The sequence below is a fragment of the Equus caballus genome, chromosome 3, assembly GCF_041296265.1.
Source record: "Equus caballus isolate H_3958 breed thoroughbred chromosome 3, TB-T2T, whole genome shotgun sequence".
NCBI lineage: Eukaryota > Metazoa > Chordata > Mammalia > Perissodactyla > Equidae > Equus > Equus caballus.
This window is the reverse complement of record NC_091686.1, coordinates 55,014,932-55,035,792: the sequence shown is the minus strand read 5'-3', so window position 1 is coordinate 55,035,792 and position 20,861 is coordinate 55,014,932. Positions and strand designations below refer to the sequence as shown.

The following is a 20,861-nucleotide window of genomic DNA, read 5'->3' as shown; positions in this document are numbered from 1 at the left end:
TTTCAGACCTGAAATTCTTTTTACAGGGCTATCTGACAAAACTGTGACATAGACAAAAAAATGTCACATGTAAGATTATTATAATGTTTTCCAGCATTGAGCTATAATTGACAAATACAAACTGTTTTCCATAATGGCTGTATTAATTTACATCCCCACGAACAGCGTACAAAGGTTCCCTTTTCTCCACATCCTCACCAACATTTTGTTCTCTCATCTTGTTGATAACAGCCATCCTAACCGGTGTGAGGTGATATCTCACTAAGGTTTTAATTTACATTTCTCTGATGATTAGTGATGTTGAGCACTTTTTCAAATACCTGCTGACCATTCTTATGTCGTCTTTGAAAAAATGTCTAAGCTCTTTGTCTACTTCTTAATCGGGTTATTTGTTTATTTGCTATTGAGTTGTATGAATTCCTTATATATTTTGTATATTAACCCCTTATCAGGTATATGGATTGCAAATATTTCCTCTCATTCAGTAGGTTGCCTTTTCATCTTGTTGATGGTTTCCTTTGCTGTGCAGAAGCTTTTTAGTTTGATGTAATCCTATCTGTTGATTTTTGTTTTTGCTGCCTGTGCTTTTAGTCTCATATCAAAAAAATAATTGCCAAGACCAACGTCAAGGAGCTCTTCCCAATGTTTTCTTCCAGAAGACTTTACAGTTTCAAGTCTTACATTTAGGGCTTTAATCCATTTTGAGCTGATTTTTGATATGGTGCAAGGCAGGGGTCCAATTTCATTCTTTTGTATTTGGATATATAGTTTTCCCAACATCATTTACTGAAGAAACTATCCTTTCCCCACCGTGTATTCTTGGTGTCCTTTTCAAAGATTAGTTGACTGTATATGCCTGGTTTATATCTGGGCTCTCTATTCTGTTCGATTGGTATGTGACTGTTTTTATGCCACTAGCATACTGTGTTGATGACTACAATACTGCAATATAGTTTGAAATCAGGAAGTGTGATGTCTCCAGCTTTGTTCTTCTTTCTCAAGATTGCTTTAGCTATTTGGGGTCTTTTGTAGTTCCTATGAATTTTAGGATTTTTTTTCCTCTTTCTGTGAAAAATGCCATTGGAACTTTGATAGGGATTGCACTGAATCTGTAGCTCTCTTTGGGTAGCGTAGACATTTTAACAATATTAATTCTCCCAACCCATGAACACAGGATATCTTTTCCATTTAGTTGTGTCTTCGTCAATTTCTTTTATTAGTGCCTTATAGTTTTCAGTGTACAGATCTTTCACTTCTTGGTTAAATTTATTCCTAAGTATTTTATTGTTTTTGATGTTATTGTAAACACATTGTTTTCTTAATTTCTTTTTTACATAGTTCGTTGTTAGTGTATAGAAACACAAATGATTTTGCATATTGATTTTGTATCCTGAAATTCTATCAAATTCACTTATTAATTCTAACAGTTTTTTAGTGGAGCTTAGGATTTTATACATGTGGGATCATGTCATTTGCAAACAGAGAATATTTTAATTTTTCCTTTCTGATTTTGATGCCTTTCGTTTCTTTTTCTTGCCTAATTGCTGTGGCTAGGACTTCCAGTACTGTGTTGAATAGAGGTGGTAAGAATGGGCACTCCTGTGTTATTTCTGATTTAGAGGAAAAGCTCTCAGCTTTTCACCAATGATTACAATGTTAGCTACAGCTGGTCACATGTGGATTTTATTATGTTCAGCTATGTTCCTTCTATACCTAATTTGTTGAGAGCTTTTAATTAAGAAAGGATGTTCAATTTTGTCAAATCCTTTCTCTCCATCTATTGAGATGATCATATAGGTTTTTTTTGAGGAAGATTAGCCGTGAACTAACATCTGCCACCAATCCTCCTCTTTTTGCTGAGGAAGACGGGCCCTGAACTAACATCCATGCCCATCTTCCTCTACTTTGTATGTGGGACGCCTGCCACAGCATGCTTGACAAGCAGTGCTAGGTCTGTACCTGGGATCCGAACCAGTGAACCCCAGGCTACCGAAGCAGAATGTGCTAACTTAACCGCTGCACCACTGGGCTGGCCCCTTCTTCACTCTTTTAATGTAGTATATCATATTGATTGATTTGTGTAGGTTGAACCATCCTTGTGTTCCAGGGATAAATCCTGCTTGATCATGGTGTATGATTCTTTTAATATCCTGTTGAATTTGGTTTGCTGTAACTTGTTGAAGATTTTTGCATCTATATTAATCAGAGATATTGGTCTGTAATTTTCCTTTCCTTTCATATCAAGGTAATTCTGGCCTCATAAAATGTGTGTAAAAATTTCCCCTGCTCTTCAATTTTTTGGAAGAGTTTGAGAAGAACTTGCATTAATCCTTCTTTAAATGTTTGGTAGAACCGGATGGTAAACTATAGAAGTTGCCAATGCAGTGCATGATCCCCATTTTGGTCTGATAACAAAAACAAATTCTATAGTTGTGCATATGGATAGGGATATCTGGTAGTACTCTAAATATTTTTGAACTAACCAAATTAAACATTTTTTCTTCTTTCATCTTATTTTTGAATGCACTTTAATTACAGAAACTTTGAAAAATATATAAAAGCATAAATGATAAAATGACCAACCGTCATTCCACCATTTAAAGATACTAACAATGTGGGGAATAGTCTTCTAGACTTTTCCAAATAAAGAGTGTGCATGCAAAAAACATGTTTGGTAGAATTCACTCATGACATCACCTGGTCTTTGGCTTTACTTTGTTGGAAAGCTTTTGATTACTGCTTCAATCTCCTTACTTGTTATTGGTCTGTGCAGATTTTCTATTTCTTTATGATTCAGTCTTGCTAGAGTGTATGCTTCTAGAAATTTATCCACTTCCCTTAGGTTATCCAATTTGTTGGTATATAATTGTTCACAGTAGACTCTTGTGATCCTTTGTATTTCTGTGGTATCAAGTTGTAATGTCTCCTCTTACATTTATAATTTTGAGTGCTGTTTCTGTTTTCTCGGTTAGTCTATTGTAAAGGTTTGTCATTTTTGTTTATCTTTTCAAAAAGCAAACTCTTAGTTTTGCTGATCTTTCCTATTGTCTTTCTAGTTTCTATTTCATTTATTTCTGCTCTAATCATTTCCTTCTTTCTGCTAACTTTGAGCTTAGTTTGTTCTTTTCTTTTCTAGTTCTTCAAGGTGTAAAATTAGCTTGTTTGAGATCTGTTTTCTTAAGATAGGCATTTATCACTATGAACTTCCATTTAAGAACCACTTTTGCCATATCCCATAAGTTTTGGTATGTCATGTTTCCTTTTTCATTTGTCTCAAGATATTTTGATATCCATTTTGGTTTCTTCTTTGGCCCATTGTTTTTCAGGAGTGTGATAATTTCCACATATTTGTGAATTTCCCAATTTTCCTCCTGTTATTGACTCATAGTATTATACCATTGTGGTTGGAAAAGATACATGATTTCAATATTCTTAAATTTGATAAGGCTTGTTTTGTGGCCTAACATGTGATGTATCCTGGAGAATGTTCCACGTGCATTTGAGAAGAATGTGTTTTCTGTTGCTGTTGGATGGAATGTTCTGGATATGTCTATTAGGTCCATTTGGACTACAGTGTTATTTAAGTCTGCTCTCCCTTTTATGATTTCCTGTCTGGATGAGGTATTCATTGTTGAAAGTGGGATAGTGAAATCTCTGACTATTACTGTATTGTTCTCTATTTCTCCCTTCAGTTCTGTAAACATTTGCTTTAATATTTAGGCGCTCTGATGTTGGGTGAACATATATTTAAGGTTGTTATATCCTTTTGATGAAATGACCCTTTTATCATTATATAGTGGCCTTCTTTTTGTCTTGTGGCAGATTTTGACTGAAAGTGAAAATTTTGTCCAAGGTAAGTGTAGCCACCCCTGCTCTCTTTTGTTTACCATTTGCATGGAATACCTTGTTCTATCCTTCCACAGCCTGTGTGATCTTAAATTAAAATGGGTCTCTTGTAGGCAACATATTGTTGTATGTTTTTTAATCCATTCAGACAATGTCTGCTGATTAGAGAATTTAATCCATTTACATTTAAAGTAATTATTGATTAAGTAATGACTTATTATTGCCATTTTGTTGTTTTCTGTTTTTCAGTTGTTTTGTTCCTCTCTTCCTATCTTCCTTTGTGATCTGTTGATATTTTTTGTAGTGGTATATTTTGATTTCTTTATCTTTCGTGTATCTACTAGAGGTTTTTTCTTAATGATTACCATGAGGCTTACATAAAATAACTTATAACAGTCGATTTTAAGCTGATAATTTTAATTGGACACAAAAATTTTGCAATTTTACTTCTCCCTCCCCATTTTATGCTATTGATGCCACAATTTACATTTTTGTTTTGTTTTGTTTTTTAAAGATTGGCACCTAGGCTAACAACTGTTGCCAATCTTCCTTTTTTTTTTTTTAAGGATTGGCACGTGGGCTAACAACTGTTGCCAATCTGTTTTTTTTCTGCTTTATTTCCCAACCCGCCCCTCCTCCCTGGGTACATAGTTGTATATCCTAGTTGCAGGTCCTTCTAGTTGTGGGATGTGGGATGCCACCTCAATGTGGCCTGATAAGCAGTGCCATGTCCGCGCCCAGGATCCGAACCCTGGGCCTTCACAGTGGAGAGTGCAAACTTAACCACTCGGCCACGGAGCTAGCCTCCACAATTTACATTTTTAAATTTTGTATATATATTAACAAATTATTGCAGCTATATTTATTTATTTATTTTGAGGAAGAGTAGTCCTGAGCTAACATCTGCCAATCCTCCTCTTTTTGCTGAGGAAGACTGGCCCTGAGCTAACGCCTGTGCCCATCTTCCTCTACTTTATATGTGGGACACCTACCTCAGCATGGCTTGCCAAGTGGTGCCATGTCCGTGCCCAGGACCCGGACCGGCAAACCCTGGGCCACTGAAGCAGAATGTGCAGACTTAACCACTGGGCCAGCCCCTATAGTTATTTTTAATACTTTCGTCTTTTAGCTTTTAGAGTAGAATAAAAAGTGATTTACATACCACCATTACAGTATTAGAGTACTGAATTTTGCTGTATATTGACCTCTACTAGCAAGTTTTATACTTTCATACATTTTCATGTTGTTACTTAGCTTCCTTTTATTCCAATGTGAATAACTGCCTTTCACCTTTCTTGTAAAGCAGATCTAGTGATGAATTCCCTAAGCTTTTGTTTGGGAAAGTCTCTCTCTCTCCATTTCCGATGGACAGCTTTGCTGGGTACAGTATTCCTGGTTGGTAGTTTTTTTTCTTTCACACTTTTAATATATTATCCTATTCCCTCCTGGCCTACAAGGTTTCTGCTGAAAAATCTGCCCATAGCCTTATGATGCGGGGGGCGGGGAGGCAGGTGTTTGCCTTGTATATGATGAGTTGTTTTTCTCTTGCTGCTTTCAAAATTCTTTAACTTTTGACAATTTGCATAACATGTCTCAGACTAATCTTGCTTGGGGTCTTTTGAGCTTCATGCATCTGAAAGTCCATACTCCTTCTGAGATTCAGGAAGTTTTCAGCCATTATTTCTTTAAATAAGCTTTTCCATTTTCTCTCTTCTCCTTCTGGGACTCCCAAGTCGCACACATTCATTTGCTTGATGGCATCCTATAGGTTCCACATGCTTCTGTCACTTTTTCATTCTTCGTCTTTTTGTTCCTCTAATTCTAAATCACCTATCTTCAAGTTTGCTGATTCTTCCTTCTTCATGATCAAGTCTGTTGTTGAAGCTCTCTACTGAATTTTCAGTTCTGTTGTTATATTCTTCAGCTCCAGGATTTCTGTTTGGTTCTTTTCTTATGGTTTCAATTTCTTTATTACACTTCTCAATCTGTTCATGTATTGCCTTCTTGATTTCCTTTAGTTGTCTGTGTTTTTGCATCTCACTGAGCTTTTAAAAGATGTTTATTTTGAATTCTTTTCAGGCAATTTGTAGATCTTTATTTATTTGGATTTGGTTACTTGAGCTTCCTTAGTTTCCTTTGGTGGTATCACATTTGCCTGATTCTTTGTGATCTGTGTAGCCTTGTATTGGCACTTGTGCATATGAAGGAGCAAAGGCCTCTTTCAGTCTTTATAGACTGGTTTCAGCAGATAAAAATTTTCTTCTGTTGGGTCTCTGAACTGAGGAAATTGACTCTAGGGTCTCAGTTGAGTGGGGCGGAAGCCAGGTCTTGGGGCTGCTGCTGGGTTTGCAGTGCTGTCTGTGGTTGGCAGGCCTGTTACCAGAGGTTTAGGCAAGCATGGATCTTGTCTGGTCCCTGGGATGATGAGACTCTAGCCCCTTTGTCAATTGGGCTAGTGCTGGGACAAGGGTGTGCTTCAAGGTGCACAGACAGTGGGCCTGTGACTAGGTGTGTGGATGGGTGTGGTTCCTGCCAGGTCCCTTGGCAGCTCCCTAGGTAGGCAGAACTGGGTCCTGACCACAGCTGACAGGGGCTGGAACTGTCAGAGGGCTGCTTCAGGGACCCCAGCCAATACTGAGGTCTGCAACCTTGAGGTATGGATGGGTGTGCCTCCTGCCAGGGTCCTCGGTGGGTAGGACAGCCCCTGGATGATGGCGGAGTGGGGCTGAAGCTAGGTCACAGGGCTGTTTCAGGATCCACAGTCAGACCAAGTTCAATGGGCCTGCCTCCATGGGCTCAGAGGAGTGTCTCTTCTGTCAGGTCCCTGAGTGGGCAGGACTATTGCTGGACCACAGCAGAGGGGGGCTGGAGTGAGTCACAACACTGTTTCCAGATCTTCAGTCAGAATGAGGTGGGCAGGCCTGCCTCTGGGGACATGGATGGCTGTGCTTCTTGCCAGGTCCCTGGGTGGGAAGGATTGTTTCTGGACTAAGGCTGAGAGGGGCCAGAGCCAGGTCATGGGCTATTTCAGGGTCTACAGCTGGGACTGAAGTTGATGTACTTGTTATCCAAGGCATGGAAGGGCATGTTCCTTCTGTGGAGGATAGTGCTGGCAGCAGGACCAAGGTCAAATGGGGCTATAGCTGAGTTCACAGAGGGACAGGGCTCTTCCAGGTCTATAGCCACAATTATGGAACCATGATTTGTGAGCCTTCCACCAGGGTGCAGGCATGCCTTCTCAAAACAGCCCTCCTTGCTCTTGCACTCTACTGAGTTTTTGTGTTCTCTTACCCAAATCCCAAAGCTCCCCAAAAGGCACTTTGGTACCTGAATGGCTGTGAAGTTATTGTTTCCTGGGGGGTATATGAGTCGGGGACCTCCTATTCTGTCATCCTACCCTATAATTTTTAAAGCGAATATCAAGAAAGACTCTGACACATGATCTAATCTTGAAGAGAATATCTGAAACCAAGATAGTCCTAGAAAGTATGGGTTATATTGTGGCTCTAGGTGTGAAAAAAAGACAAGCATAGCCTTGAGGGAGAAGGGGCTAGAAAGACAGGTAGAGGACATAGCAAGGAGTCTCCTGTAGGCTGGGCACAAGTAAGCCACTAAAAAGTGCTAAGCAGGAATATGAACTGTTTAAACTTATGTGTCTGTAGAGGTGATGAGAGTGGGGTTGTAATGAGGCAAAATAAAGACAGTGAGATTGTCAGAGAACATTCTGGAATTGGCTGGCTATGGATGGTGATGGGGTATAGGGCAAGAGAAGAGTTTGAGGTATCTGGTGGATTAGGCTGACAGGTCTGCTAGTTAGAGTGACTTATGAGTATGGCTCAGTAGAATATTCTGGATAGGAGATACAGATGCAGAAGTCATTGTACAGAGTTAGGAGTTGAAGACAGAGGCACAGGACCAACTTGTGTGAAGAAAATAAATACATTAGGTTAGTGGAGTGCAGAAAATACAGTAATTTTCTAACCACAAGGTGATGGAGGCCTAAATTAAAGTTGATATCATGGTGTGGAGGAATGGGGAAAGGGAGGTTGGAGATACCGACAAGGAAATACTAACAAGATTTGGTGACTCATTTCACAAAAGGTCTGAATCTAGTGGTTGAGAGAATGCAATATGCAACAAAGTGGAGAAGGAAGGAGAAGAAAATGAATTCTGTTTGGGCACAGTGTGTTTATGATAAAGGCTGAAATGAAGACAGCTGGTAGGCACAGGAAACTTAGAACTGAGTTCAGGTCCAAGATGGGGATTTGAAAATTATCATTCTGCTAGATGACCAGATTAACTGCGGAAGAGACAGCAGACAGAGGGGGAGGAGACTTGGACATCACCGAATTCAGAGGCAGAAGAGAAAGGGGAGGAACATCACAGGAGGAAGGAAGGAGGAAACAGGGAACTTTCAAGAATACGTGAAGCACCACAATATTGTCAGTGTGATGAAAATTGTTGGTTAAAAAGTGGAAAAGTAAGCAAAATATACTCCTGCGTAAATACACTGAAAGAAGTCTGGAAGAACATATAACCAAACCTATAGTAGTGGTTACCCCTGGAGGAGAGAAGAGGGAATTGGGGAGCAAGAGTTTCAATGGGAACTTTAGTCTTAATTAGCGATGTTTTAAATTTTTCTAAAAAAAATGTATTCCCCATGTAATTGAAAAGTATTGTAAAATAATGGATAAGAAAGCACTTTTAGGATACAACAACTCGGGGCTGGACTGGTGGTGCAGCGGTTAAGTGTGCACGTGCCGCTTCGGCAGCCTGGGGTTTGCCGGTTCAGATCCCGGGTGCGGACATGGCACCATTGGCAAGCCATGCTGTGGTAGGCATTCTGCTTGTAAAGTAGAGGAAGATGGGCATGGATGTTAGCTCAGGGCCAGTCTTCCTCAGCAAAAAGAGGAGGATTGGCAGCTGATGTTAGCTCAGGGCTAATCTTCCTCAAAAAAAAAAAAAAAAAGAATACGACAACTCTTTCAGGCAGTACATCCTATCCTTGGGAAATATTTGTTTTTAATACACATTGAAAAGTGATTTATTGTAGTTTCCCTCATTTATCTATCAAATCTGCAACATAAGCAAAGATATTTTCTTTAATTCTATATTCTTCGTCATATTATTTTAGGTAAATAATTGGGATAGTGTTAGCTACTTATTTATTCCCATTGCAGAAAATGAAAGCATTTTCATCACTCTTTCTCTCTTTATGTAAGAGCCAACTACAACACTTTGATTAACTCTCAGTGTGTCTACAGGATACTCACCTAAAGGAAAGGTCACCATGAACTTCTGCTGACACTCAGACCTAAGGACATTTTTCCTAGAGTCCCAAAACTCACCTTAATCATAGTAGCATACCAGGTAACTTTTCTGCTTATGAACAATGGACCTATGACTTTTGTGTGTGTGTGTGTGTGTGTGTGTGTGTGTGTGTGTGTGATGAAGATTGGCCCTGAGCTAACATCTGTGCCAGTCTTCTATTTTATGTGGGACACCACCATAGCATGGCTTGACAAGTGGTGCTAGGTCTGTGCCCAGGATCTGAACCTGTGAACCCCGGGCCACTGAAGCAGAGCATGAACTTAACCACTATGCCACCAGGCCAGCCCCGGACCTACGACTTTTTTGTAAAACTGCCAAGATGTTGAAGCTTTTTCTTTCTGTTTCTATGTCTCTCTGAAATAGTGGTCACTTCAACAACTTTCAATCAAACACAATAAACCACAACCTGGGTTGTGGTTTATTCATCCAGGGATGAAGAGACAAAGAGCTTTCCCCCCTCTTCTTCTTCCTCTTTCCGAATCACCTTTCATGAGGACCTGACCTTTCTTCCTGCCACCATGCTCTGCTATATACAATGAAAAGGAGGAAGGAACAAATTCTTTAAAAATGTAGCAAACACATGAAGATAGCATTTACTTACAACAATTGTTATATTTTAGCATTTTGCAATCAAGTGACTTTCTTGTTAAAGCATATCCATTTCTCCTTACCCCAACTTTTTTCTTCTGTATTTGTATTTTTTAAAAGTTATTGAGGTCTATTTTACATATCATAAAATCTACTTCAAGTCATTGAAGTGTACAGTTCAAAGATTTTTAGTCACTTTACCAAATGCTGTAACTATCACCTAAGTCACTTTCAGGACATTTTCATTCTCCTTAAATAAGGTTCCTCAGGACATTTACTGTTAATCTCTGTCCCTCTCTCCCCCCACCCTCAGCCCCAGATAGTCACAGCTTTACTTTCTGTTTCCCTAAATTTGCCTTTTCTAGACATTTCATATAAATGAAGTCATACAATATATGGTGCCTTGAGTCTTCTCTCTGACTTTATAGAACAAAACTAGAGATTTTCCTTTGGCCTTTAAGAAAATCACACATTCAAGGAAATATATTACCTTTCAAATAAAGCATTGCAATGAATACTACTTAACACCTAAAAGACTAAAAATATTAATCCTATTCTTTAAGTTCTAAAATAAAAAAATTCTTAAAGTAATATTATAGTGATAGAAACATGAAAAAATGATCATTTATCTATTTCACATATGAAACAGATAAGATAGTTATCGCTGAAGCTTCAAATCATTTTAAGATCTTAAACTTTACATATAATACAGAGCTTTCCTTCGTCCTTTTTTAGGGTGGATATGTAATTTTCCCTTTCAGGAAAATCTTTAAATGGCTTGTTTCTTAGGTACTAGTTAATACCTATAGTTTAGTTTTTGTGTTCTTTTCTTCCTCAGCATCTTTAAAAAGAATAAGATATCACAGGTCGTGAGAAGGACTGGAATGTTCTAGCCTTGCTTAAGGGCTGCACCCGTCCGATTACCTCCTCATTTCTGCGGGGGACTGACCCACCAACCTTGTCCACGGTACTTCCACTGTGGAGAAGGACAAGCCTCTACTCCTTTAAAGCAGGCATGTCAGATTAGAAATTGTGCTTTTCAGTTTATTGTGAATTTTGTGGTACATACATTTTAATTACAAAAAATTCTTAACAGTATTGAGGAATAAATATGCAGTTTCAGATGATATAGATGGATTAGCTAATGTTTTCACCGAACGAAGTGAACATGTCACTAAGCACTTCTGTCTTTGGCTCAGAATTCAGTATACAAAAGATCATTCCACTGGGCTCTAACAAAATCAAGAGACATTTATCCTTAGGCTTTTCTCATGAAGCACTCTAATTGTGAGAGATCCTCTGAAGATTAGAAAAATGATTGTTTATATGATTATATCCTCAATGCCAATTTTAGACAATTATAGAAATACGGAAAAAATTTATTCATCTAAACAAATAATGTTCCAAGATGGAAATCAGCTAATAAGCAATAAGTGATATCTAGCTCTTCTTCGGACTCTCAAAACATCACATTTTAAAGTGTGTTACTCTTCCATGATTTCATTTTTACTGTCGCTATCTGAACAGCAGAAAAATAATGAAGACTTGCTGAAAAGAATTCGTATTTCTATCATATCTCAAGAAGCAACGGGACTCTGTATGAGATTTGAAACTAAGAAGAAAAAAGATCAAAGTGAGTCAACCTGGGAAAAAATACTGAATGACGTCTAAACTCTAAAAATTCAAAGTTATCAAAAACACACCGTTAGCCAAAAATCACTTCTCAAAAGCCCTAGAAATCAACCTGCAACTCGCTGCTGAGAAATCACAGGACACTTCACCATTCCGGAAAGCTCAGCACCAGAAGTTCTTTCTTGGTTTAATCTTTGTTGTTAACTGAGACGGCAACTCTGCTGAAAGCCACATTGCACTGATCGTAATAAGTGCAAACAGTGATTCTATGGGGTTTTTGGTAAAGTAAATCAAATTTACCAGATCATAGGTCAACCAAGAATAGATTTCACTGAAATTTTTTTTTCCCTCTAAGAGCAACTAAAAAAAAAAAGAAAATCAATACCAGGAAAACCCCAGCTAAATGCTTCTTGACAATTCTTTGCAAAAATGTTGGTAAGCCAAAGTAAATATTGTATTAGAGAAAAGGGGCAACACGATATACTTAATACACACTGCCAAGCTTTGTGTTTAAGACTGGGGCGACTAACAAACTGCTAAAGAGAAAAGTGGAAACTTCCCTAAAGAAAAGATTTAGAGAAAGGTGTGTGTGTGTAAAAAACACACACTTTTTTTTATCTATTTATGACTAAAAATAACTTGTTTTGGAAAGTAACTGCAGATGAAAACAGCTTCATAAATTCATTTTTGAAGCGAAAATGGGCATAATATCTATTCTGTTTCTTCAAAGATATATGTAAAGGATTTAAAATTTATTTTTTGTCAAATTTATTTTAATTATCTCCACTTATCTTTGATAATTTGTCTCACAGTCTATTAAGAGGTATACAGAAAGTAAAAAGTAAAAAAATCTCTGCACAGACACCAGAGATTTATGGATGGAGACAGGAAGGTGAACGAATTTCTGTGTGATGGCAGCTAGCAAGGTCTGAAGCGGGCAATACTGTCCTATCTAAACTTTAAGGTTGCTGAGTGTGCAGGAGTCAGTTCTTTGAGGCTGTACTTCAAAAAATTGGGAAGTATATAAGAATTTCATAAATACTAATATTTGTTTTAGTTGGAGATACGCTGACCAGAAGAACAAATAGTGGCTACAGCAACGCTAGCGGTGCCTTCTCTCCAGTCTCATTCCTTGATTTGTATCCCAGAAATGCAAATTCATTCTCCAAAACAGGTAGCTCATTTCTTGTCACCTTTAGAAGCAAGAAATTTTTTCTTTCATTTTCTAACTAGATGAATAAAAATAATGATAGAAACAGCAAACATCTGAATTTACCTCTTCATTATTCCACTTAAGGCATCCTTGGCATAATTCGTTACAAAGTAATTTGGGAAGATAACATCTACATGAGCTCCTGTCGCCCAGTCACTTGACTCTGGTTTTTAAAGTAGAAAAGAAAACTTTGACAAGGCCCAGTGTTTTGTATCTGTGCCTTTATTCTTTTCTGGAATTTTCCTCGCTGACCAAGGCTGGTTCCTCTACAGATCACGCCCTTCCCTCTCCGCAGTGAAGACCGCCCTGTACATCTTTCCTTCTACACAGGTGCCACAGCTTCTTTTATCAAATACAAGTCTGTTTATATCATTCTCCTGCAATCACTCACCATCATTTTCAAGAGAAAATCTCAACTCCTTACTATGGGGTACAGCTTTTCATGATCTGACCTATTTAGCTTTGTCTCTGAACCCGCTTTTAGCCTCTCCTGCATTCTCCATCTAAACCCCAGATGTCCTGGATCCACGGCTGCAGGTGCAGTCCCCTCCCGCCTGCCTGTCCTGTCACTTGCAGTTGTTCTCCCAGGACCACCTTCTCTTGATGTCCCTGCCCAGAGAACTTCTGCTTATGCCATGAGCCTTAGTTCCAAAATCGTCCTCTTTCTGAAGCCTTCTCTGACCCTCATCCCGCCACGAGGTCTGTGCTTTCCTGCATCCTCGCATTGCACCCTGCGCACTGTATTTGAAGCTTTGTAAGAGGAGCACCTGAATCTTATTTATGACTTTATCACCAGACGATTTCACAGTACCTGGTACATGATAGGCATGGAGTATATGTGCGTTTAATGATAATTATTGAATTTTGATCCATTATCCTCTGTCTCCCCAAGTGCAGGACTTATGTCTCTTATTCTCTGAATCTCCAGTACCAGCAAGTAAATGCCACATAACTAGATCGAAATAAAAATTACTAACTGTTGAAGGAAGGAACACTAAGTGCCTCCAAACTCTCCTCCTTCCAATCAATCCTAATATACCAACTTACCATGGTTTCTATCACCTCCCCGACCCGGCCGAAACTTTCACTGGCTTCCTGTTACCTGTAGGATGAAGCCAAGCTTCCCCACCTCAGTTCTTTTGTCTAGAACTGCTCTTTCGTTGATTGTCACCAACTCTCTCCTCTTCCCCTTTATGTCTCAATTCAGGCCTTCCCTGCCTACTCAAACTAAGTGGTCTTTGAGTCAGCCTATTACATTAACCTGTTTTAGTTTCTTAATATCCTCATTTATTAGAGATGAAATGAGCTTCTTCACTGGCTTTTTTTCTATGTCTCGCTATTGCCTCCCTCACTAGAATGTAAGGTCCACAAACACAGGGGCCTGGTTGGCCTTGTTCATTGCTGCATCCCCCGTCCTGAAGCACTTCCTGGAACCAGAGGTTAAGTGCTGAACATTTGCTTAATGAAGGAAGGACTGAATGCAAAAATACTTCAGGCTGGTCCTCCATTCAAGGTCCTCTGTGACCCGGCCTCCCTCCACTCTGCCAGCCTCCAACTAATTCCTCACAGGATGCCGGTTTGCTCTTTCCCAAATACACTACGCCTCCTAACTGGACCTATCTACCAGAGCCTTGTTTTCTTCTTCTTTCTATTTAAATTGTCTTCACCTTTTAAATCCAGCTCAAACACCATCCCTTCTATAAGGTAATCCAAAGTGGTAAGCTCTTTAACTATATTATTTATCTTTTTTTTTTTTTTAAGGAAGATTAGCCCTGAGCTAACGTCTGTTGCCAATCCTCCTCTTTTTGTTGAGGAACATTGGCCCTGAGCTACCATCTGTGCCCATCTTCCTCTATTTTATATGTGGGTCGCCTGCCACAGCATGGCTTGATAAGCAGTGTGTAGGTTCGTATCCAGGATCTGAACTGGAGAACCCCAGTTCACCAAAGCGGAATGTGCAAACTTAACCACCATGCCACTGGTCTGGCCCCCTTATTTATCTATTTAATGTCTTAAAAGTCTTACAATTCTATAGAGCTCTCTGTCTTGTATTTGTAATGGATATTTTTTTAATTTTAGAAATAGGTGTTAAGATATAATAAAAGATAAAAATATTCTTAAAAGGAAACATTCTATATGCTAGGAGTAAATAAGATTCAGATCCCATTTTACCTGTTTTGAGAAAATTGCATGCCTTTTTCTTCAAGTGTACCAAAGACGTTTGCTCTCAGGTATAATATGCAACATAATGGTTAAAAGGCAGCATTCAAAATTTGTTAATGAGAATTGGTTCTAGTAACAACTCTGATGTCCACTTTAATTGCAGATAATATTGGCCACTGAACGTACTGACACGGTGTCCAAAAAGTAACTCTTCCAACTTTTAACTGTGAGCCTAGCACAGTCCACTTGATTAAACAATTTGTTTTATTCTAGAAAATAAAATACAACAAACCAGGAATGCTTCTGTGATAAGAACTATCAGTCAGAAAATTCTCAAAACGTAAGAGTGAATTTTAAATAGTTTTACTGATCTGCATCCTGTTGACCCCAGTATAGATACAGGCAAAGATACCTACATATGTCGGCCTACACGTCAGAGCAGACAATGCAGTATGTAAACAAACAAGGAAACATGCCAACCTGGATACCAACTTGGCACTGCTAGCATCCTCTGCTGAATTCATGTCATCCCAGCAGGGTTTTCTACGACTTAGCCGTAGGCTGACCTGAGGAACGCCATCAGATAGCTCCGGTTGAGGTACCCTGTGGGCCTTAATAGATCCCTCACTCCTGGACTTTGGGATCTAGAAAATAAAATTAAAAAAAAAAAAAGAGAGAGAGAGAGTGGAAATAAAAAATCTTTCAAGTTAAGTTATTGAAGATAATTTATTCTTTTTTTTTTTTTTTTTTAAAGATTGGCACCTGGGCTAACAACTGTTACCAATCTTTTTTTTTGTGTGTGCTTTATCTCCCAAAACCGCCCCCCCGTACATAGTTGTATATCTTAGTTGCAGGTCCTTCTAGTTGTGGGATGTGGGACGCCACCTCAACGTGGCCTGACGAGCGGTGCCATGTCCGCGCCCAGGATCCGAACCCTGGGCCGCCACAGCGGAGCCCGAGAACTTAACCGCTTGGCCATGGAGCCGGCCCCGAAGATAATTTATTCTAATTTATTAATAACACTCTAGAAAAATATCAACCTAGGTATGGAATTTAAAATACGTATAAAAATTCTTATATAGCAAAGGGCACAGTGACGGGGAGATAGCAATATTTCCAAGGGGAACTTTCAAACTTTATATGGCCCACACCCCGCTCCTCGATTCTGACACAAATCATCTCCAGGCCCTCCCTCCTTAGAATAATAATTCTAGATAATGAGAGATTATGAGGGTATATCAGATGCAACCCAGAGTGGAGGAAAGAAGAAATAGTCAGAAAGAGGCAGGAAAACCAAAGGCTGAGAACCACTGAAACAAAGGATGCCAATGCGAAAAAGGTGTCCGGAAATATTCACTGCCAATAAGCAAAATACATACCAGTTTGCTAAAAGTTTCTATTGTTATCCTCTTTTGTATTGGATTGGATTTCTATATTTAATCCTTTTACGGATTTTGCAAAGTATGGTCTAATCAATTTTCAATTAAGAAAATAAATAGGAAAGACACAACAACTTTAGTTCTCTTATATCCCTGAAAGCATAGGCAACACAAGTGCCAAATGAATACCGAGTGTATTGACTGCTCATATCTGAGGTTATGTACTCCCCCCAACCCCAGAAATACCCTCATGCTCTCTTATTTTAGATCAGAAAGAATGTGAATACAACCAATATTCTTTTCTTAAAAGCGTTTAAAAATCATGTCAGAATTGCAGGACAATTTCAAACCCCTGGATCAACTGTATTTGTTACACTGGAACAAACACAGTTTTTCTCACCTCTAAGACTCTTCTCATGCTTGTCCTTCCACTTAGAATGTCATCTGTTCATCACTGGTCACTCGCCAACTGCCCAAGACCAAACCAAACCCTAACTTCCTTTGAGGCTGAGATGAGAATCCACTGCCCACAGAGCTTCTCTCACTAACCTCAGGCCTTACTGACCTTTCCCAGCTCTGAACTCCTCTAACACTCCACCACACAATCCACACTTGACTACATGTCCTCTGATGACCTTAATCTTCGCTGTCTGGTATTTCTCGGTTACATGGCCTCAACCAGATCCTGGAGACGGAGATTACAGCTTCAACTTCTTCCTATTTCTCCCCTTTTACGGCCCTTCTCTTTCTTCCTCTTCTTTATTTTTAACGTTGTTACCATATAGTCTAGCAAAGTTTTGAACCCATTAATAAATACTTATTGTCAGATAACACACTTTTCATCTACAAGATATTCCCAAGACACTGACTGACGAAGAGTCTAAGATAAGGAACGATTTTTTAAAAAATATGGGGACAATTATGAACATAATTGTCTAATAAATTCATACCTCTCTGAGGATTAAAGTAATATATGAGAATAATTTAGCCAAGAGTTACATTCAGCACAGAGCAAAGTAAACATTCAATAAAAGCTAGCTTTTATTAATACTGTTATGTAAAGTTTTCCCAAATCTGACAATTACCAATTAATTGTTTGGTTGCATTTCTTTGCGGAGCATTTATAAGCTCATGAAAATCAAGGAAAGCAAGAAAACATTTTTTTTAAATTATGAACTAATTATAGTTCATAGAGATATTTGCCAAGATTACTTCTAAAAGAAATATTCAGATAAACAGCAAGAGAACACGAAAAGTACAAGTATATGCTATTCTATATTTCACTAAGGGGCTCCTTTTGCACGTGATTATTTTCCATAAAAGCAGACATGAAAAATCAATAAAAAAATTGAAAAAGCAGTAAGATTTCAAACTACTTAGCTAAAAAAACCTCACATCCAGATTTAATTCTCAATATTAAAAGAAATACAAGAGCAGTTGTTTGGTAACATTTTATGGTGTTAAAATAAGGACACCACATGGTAGGTACAGTGATAATTCTGGGGTTCTAAATTTGATTTAACAATTTACGTAAAGGGGAAATATTCTAAGGTAAAAAAGGTCACATGCAGCTTATTCGATTTAGTCAGTTTACATTAAAATATACCACATAATGCAAATCACTTAGAACTCAGATACCAGCAAGTACATCAGCTACATTTATCTAAGTGTATTTCTGTGATGACGATTTCTACAGAAATAACATAGACTGATTGTACTACCTTGGTATATACTGATAATGAGTTTATATTGTAATGTTCATGGTTAATGACAAAGAATTGAACTTGCACAAAGAACACAAAAATACCACATGAAGTCTATGAGAGAACAAAATTCTTAGAAAAAAAGCTCAGTAACTCTGAGACTACTAGAATATATACACATATTTTAAAAGGAGTGCACATTTTTAAAGGTGATTAATGATATCTTCTTGAAGATGTATCTTGAAGACTATACATTTTCACTATAGAAAACATGACTGTAAGAAAAATGAATAGAGTAATAAAATTTTAAAACCTGCTGTTTTACTGATGTAATTAATTTTAGTACAAATGTATTAACTTTGAGGAAAGGGAAGAGATCACTTTCTTTACTTTAGCTGGAATTGATCTTTTTAGGAAAACGTGATTTGAGCCTTGGCCTTATAATGTAGTTAGAGGGATAGTTTTGTTTTTTCCCTTCTGGGTGTCCATTTCAAAGTGTACATAGTTTAGTGGTGGACTCTGAGTTCATCATGGAACTCTCTGAGGAGGAGTATAACACAGCCAGCCAAGGCCAAAGATACAAGGGGACATGTTATTAGTGTTGCCTTAGAGCAGTGGTTCTCATCTGGAGCCAATTTGTCTGGAGACATTTTTGGTTCTCATGATGGGGGTGGTGGTGTGTGCTATTGGAATGTAGTGGGCAGAGGCCAAGGATGTGACTAAACACCCTACAATGCCTAGGACAGCCTGCTATGAAAAAGAGTTATCTGGTCCGAAATGTCAGAAGAGCTGAAGTTGAGAAACCCCGCTTTAGAGGGAATGGTAACAAGAATCTGTTGAGGCAATCCTCTCTTTATATACTTTTCTTCTTGTTGTATCTTCCCTTTTCGCCATTTACATGTTGAGACATAACGTGCCAAGATCAGCTATGAGTTTAGCAGAAATGGACCAAAGAGGCCACTCAGGCTTGCCTTGTCTAAGGCAAGAGTTGCTAGGGGCTCCATGAGGTTCAGCCAAGCTCTGTTGGGCACAGACTGCAAATAGAGCCAAAAGCCTTCTTGTAATAAAGGGAGTGAATGTGCCTGGAGACCCTCGGCAGCCCTCCCTCATGATGTGCGCTGCAGTGGGAAAGTGGACAAGTGCTTGGGATAATGACTGGAACGGACAGTGTTCTCTTTCCATTGGAGATATCCACTGGTTCACACTAGTCTGCTTTTTATTTTAGTGATTTCTTCATGATAACTTTTGTAGTTGAAGGTGAAAACTATTAAAAGCCCCCAAACCAACAATGAAAAACATTTTGCTCAGAGGAATCCTGCCATGGGCTGTTTCAGATAAGGATCTAGGCACATGCTATGTGATTTATGTGTACAACTAAAATACAAACAATTCTAGGAATCTTAAAAAAAAGCACATTCCATGCATGTATTTGCAAGTATGGAATAGTCTATTTAAGAAGCAATTTGAGTTACTTTAGTATTTGAAATGCCATGGGAATATAAATAAAAGAACAATCTTTGAGACTGTAAAATCAGGATATATTCACTTAGATGCTGTTGCTGTTCTAAATAAATATTTAGTGAGCCTTTACTCTGTGCTAGGCACAGTCCCAAGAGATTTACATAAATTAACCCATTTAATTCTCACAACAATCCAAGAAGGCAGGGACTGTCATTATTACCACTGCACAGATGAGGAAACTGAGGCACAAAGAGTTTGAGTTATTTGTCCCAGTGAGTAAGTGGCAGATCTACAGTTACAACCCAGAGAGTCAGGCCTCGTTACCTGTTCTTACCACGATTCTCTATATTTGGTTACATGTTAAACATTAGAATTACAAGATACAAGAAGATGCATTTTTGTAAAAATGGGTCAATGTTAAAACAGTTATTAACTAATTAAAATCTCATCTTGGGGCCAGCCCCATGGCTGAGTGACTAAAGTTCCACATGCTCCACTTCGGTAGCCCAGGTTTGTGGCTTTGGATCACAGGTGTGGACCTACTCCACTCATCAGCCATGCTGCGGGGACATCCCACAGAAAAAAACAGAGGAAAACTGGCACAGATGTTAGCTCAGGGCGAATCTTCCTCAAAAAAAAAAAAAAAAAACTCATCTTGATGTAAGTTTTAGAGTGAATCTGTACATTAGCATAAAATCAGTTTAACTTCGTTTGTTAGAAAAGTTACTCACGTGAAAAACAGAAATTTAACAATTTAAAAAAAGCCCATCTTGAAAGATAAGAGGCCAGACCAATTACAGATTCAGTGTGGCCCAAGCAAGTAAAAAACCCCTTAGCACTTGGTTTTCTTCAACTCTTCCCTTCTCAACCCTTCTCTCCTCTGCAAAAGGGAAGCGCCATCACAGCTGAAACTTTTGTCTGTTTTGTTCATTGCTGTAGCTCTGCCTCCTACAACACACCTAGCAAACAGCAGGCGACCATTAAATATTTGCGTAATGAATGAATAAACAAATGAATGACAGAACTACTAAATAATATCTTTTACCTTTCTCCCAGAAATACTGAAATGTTAATAGATTATCAGCTGATATCATAAAGCACCTTAACTCCATTGTGTAAGCATCATTCTTATTTTACAAGTTCTGTTTATATCCAGTTTCAAAATGGGTCAGTTTAAAAAACAGCTATGGAACAGAAATGGGAAGAATCTGAACTCACAGAGCATGGGAATTACTAACATAAGACCAGGGCAGGAAACTACATTTACCAGGACTATTGGCCCCATGGTAGAGCCATCCATCCTGAGACTGGGGCTCAAGAAGCCTCACCTTTTAGAAGCTGCTCACAGATGAATCTGTACATGGCAGTAAGGTGAGGGCTCTTATTAATATTAACACAGTTCCATCTGCTATTTTACAAAGTTACTCATTCGAGTCCATGATTTCAAGTCTTTTATCAGAAAAAATTCGGGCAAAAAGTAACCGTGTAAATGGAGAAGTTCAGGAATTTAGATATAAGATTTTCACAAATTTTCATTCTGTTAGT

At 38.5% G+C, this 20,861-nt stretch overlaps 1 protein-coding gene across 14 annotated transcripts in view; it reads right to left on the bottom strand.

Moving 5' to 3' along the window:
• FAM13A (family with sequence similarity 13 member A) overlaps nucleotides 1–20,861 on the bottom strand; it is a 316,899-nt gene that overhangs the window by 109,411 nt on the left and 186,627 nt on the right. For all 14 annotated transcript variants that reach the window (XR_011437490.1, XM_070263412.1, XM_070263416.1 and 11 more), the window contains exon 7: nucleotides 15,254–15,417. Coding sequence is in view for 13 of the 14 variants with exons in the window: in XM_070263412.1 (XP_070119513.1) it covers nucleotides 15,254–15,417 (164 nt within the window). In the remaining variant the exon portion in view is untranslated. The remainder of the gene's footprint in view (nucleotides 1–15,253; nucleotides 15,418–20,861) is intronic.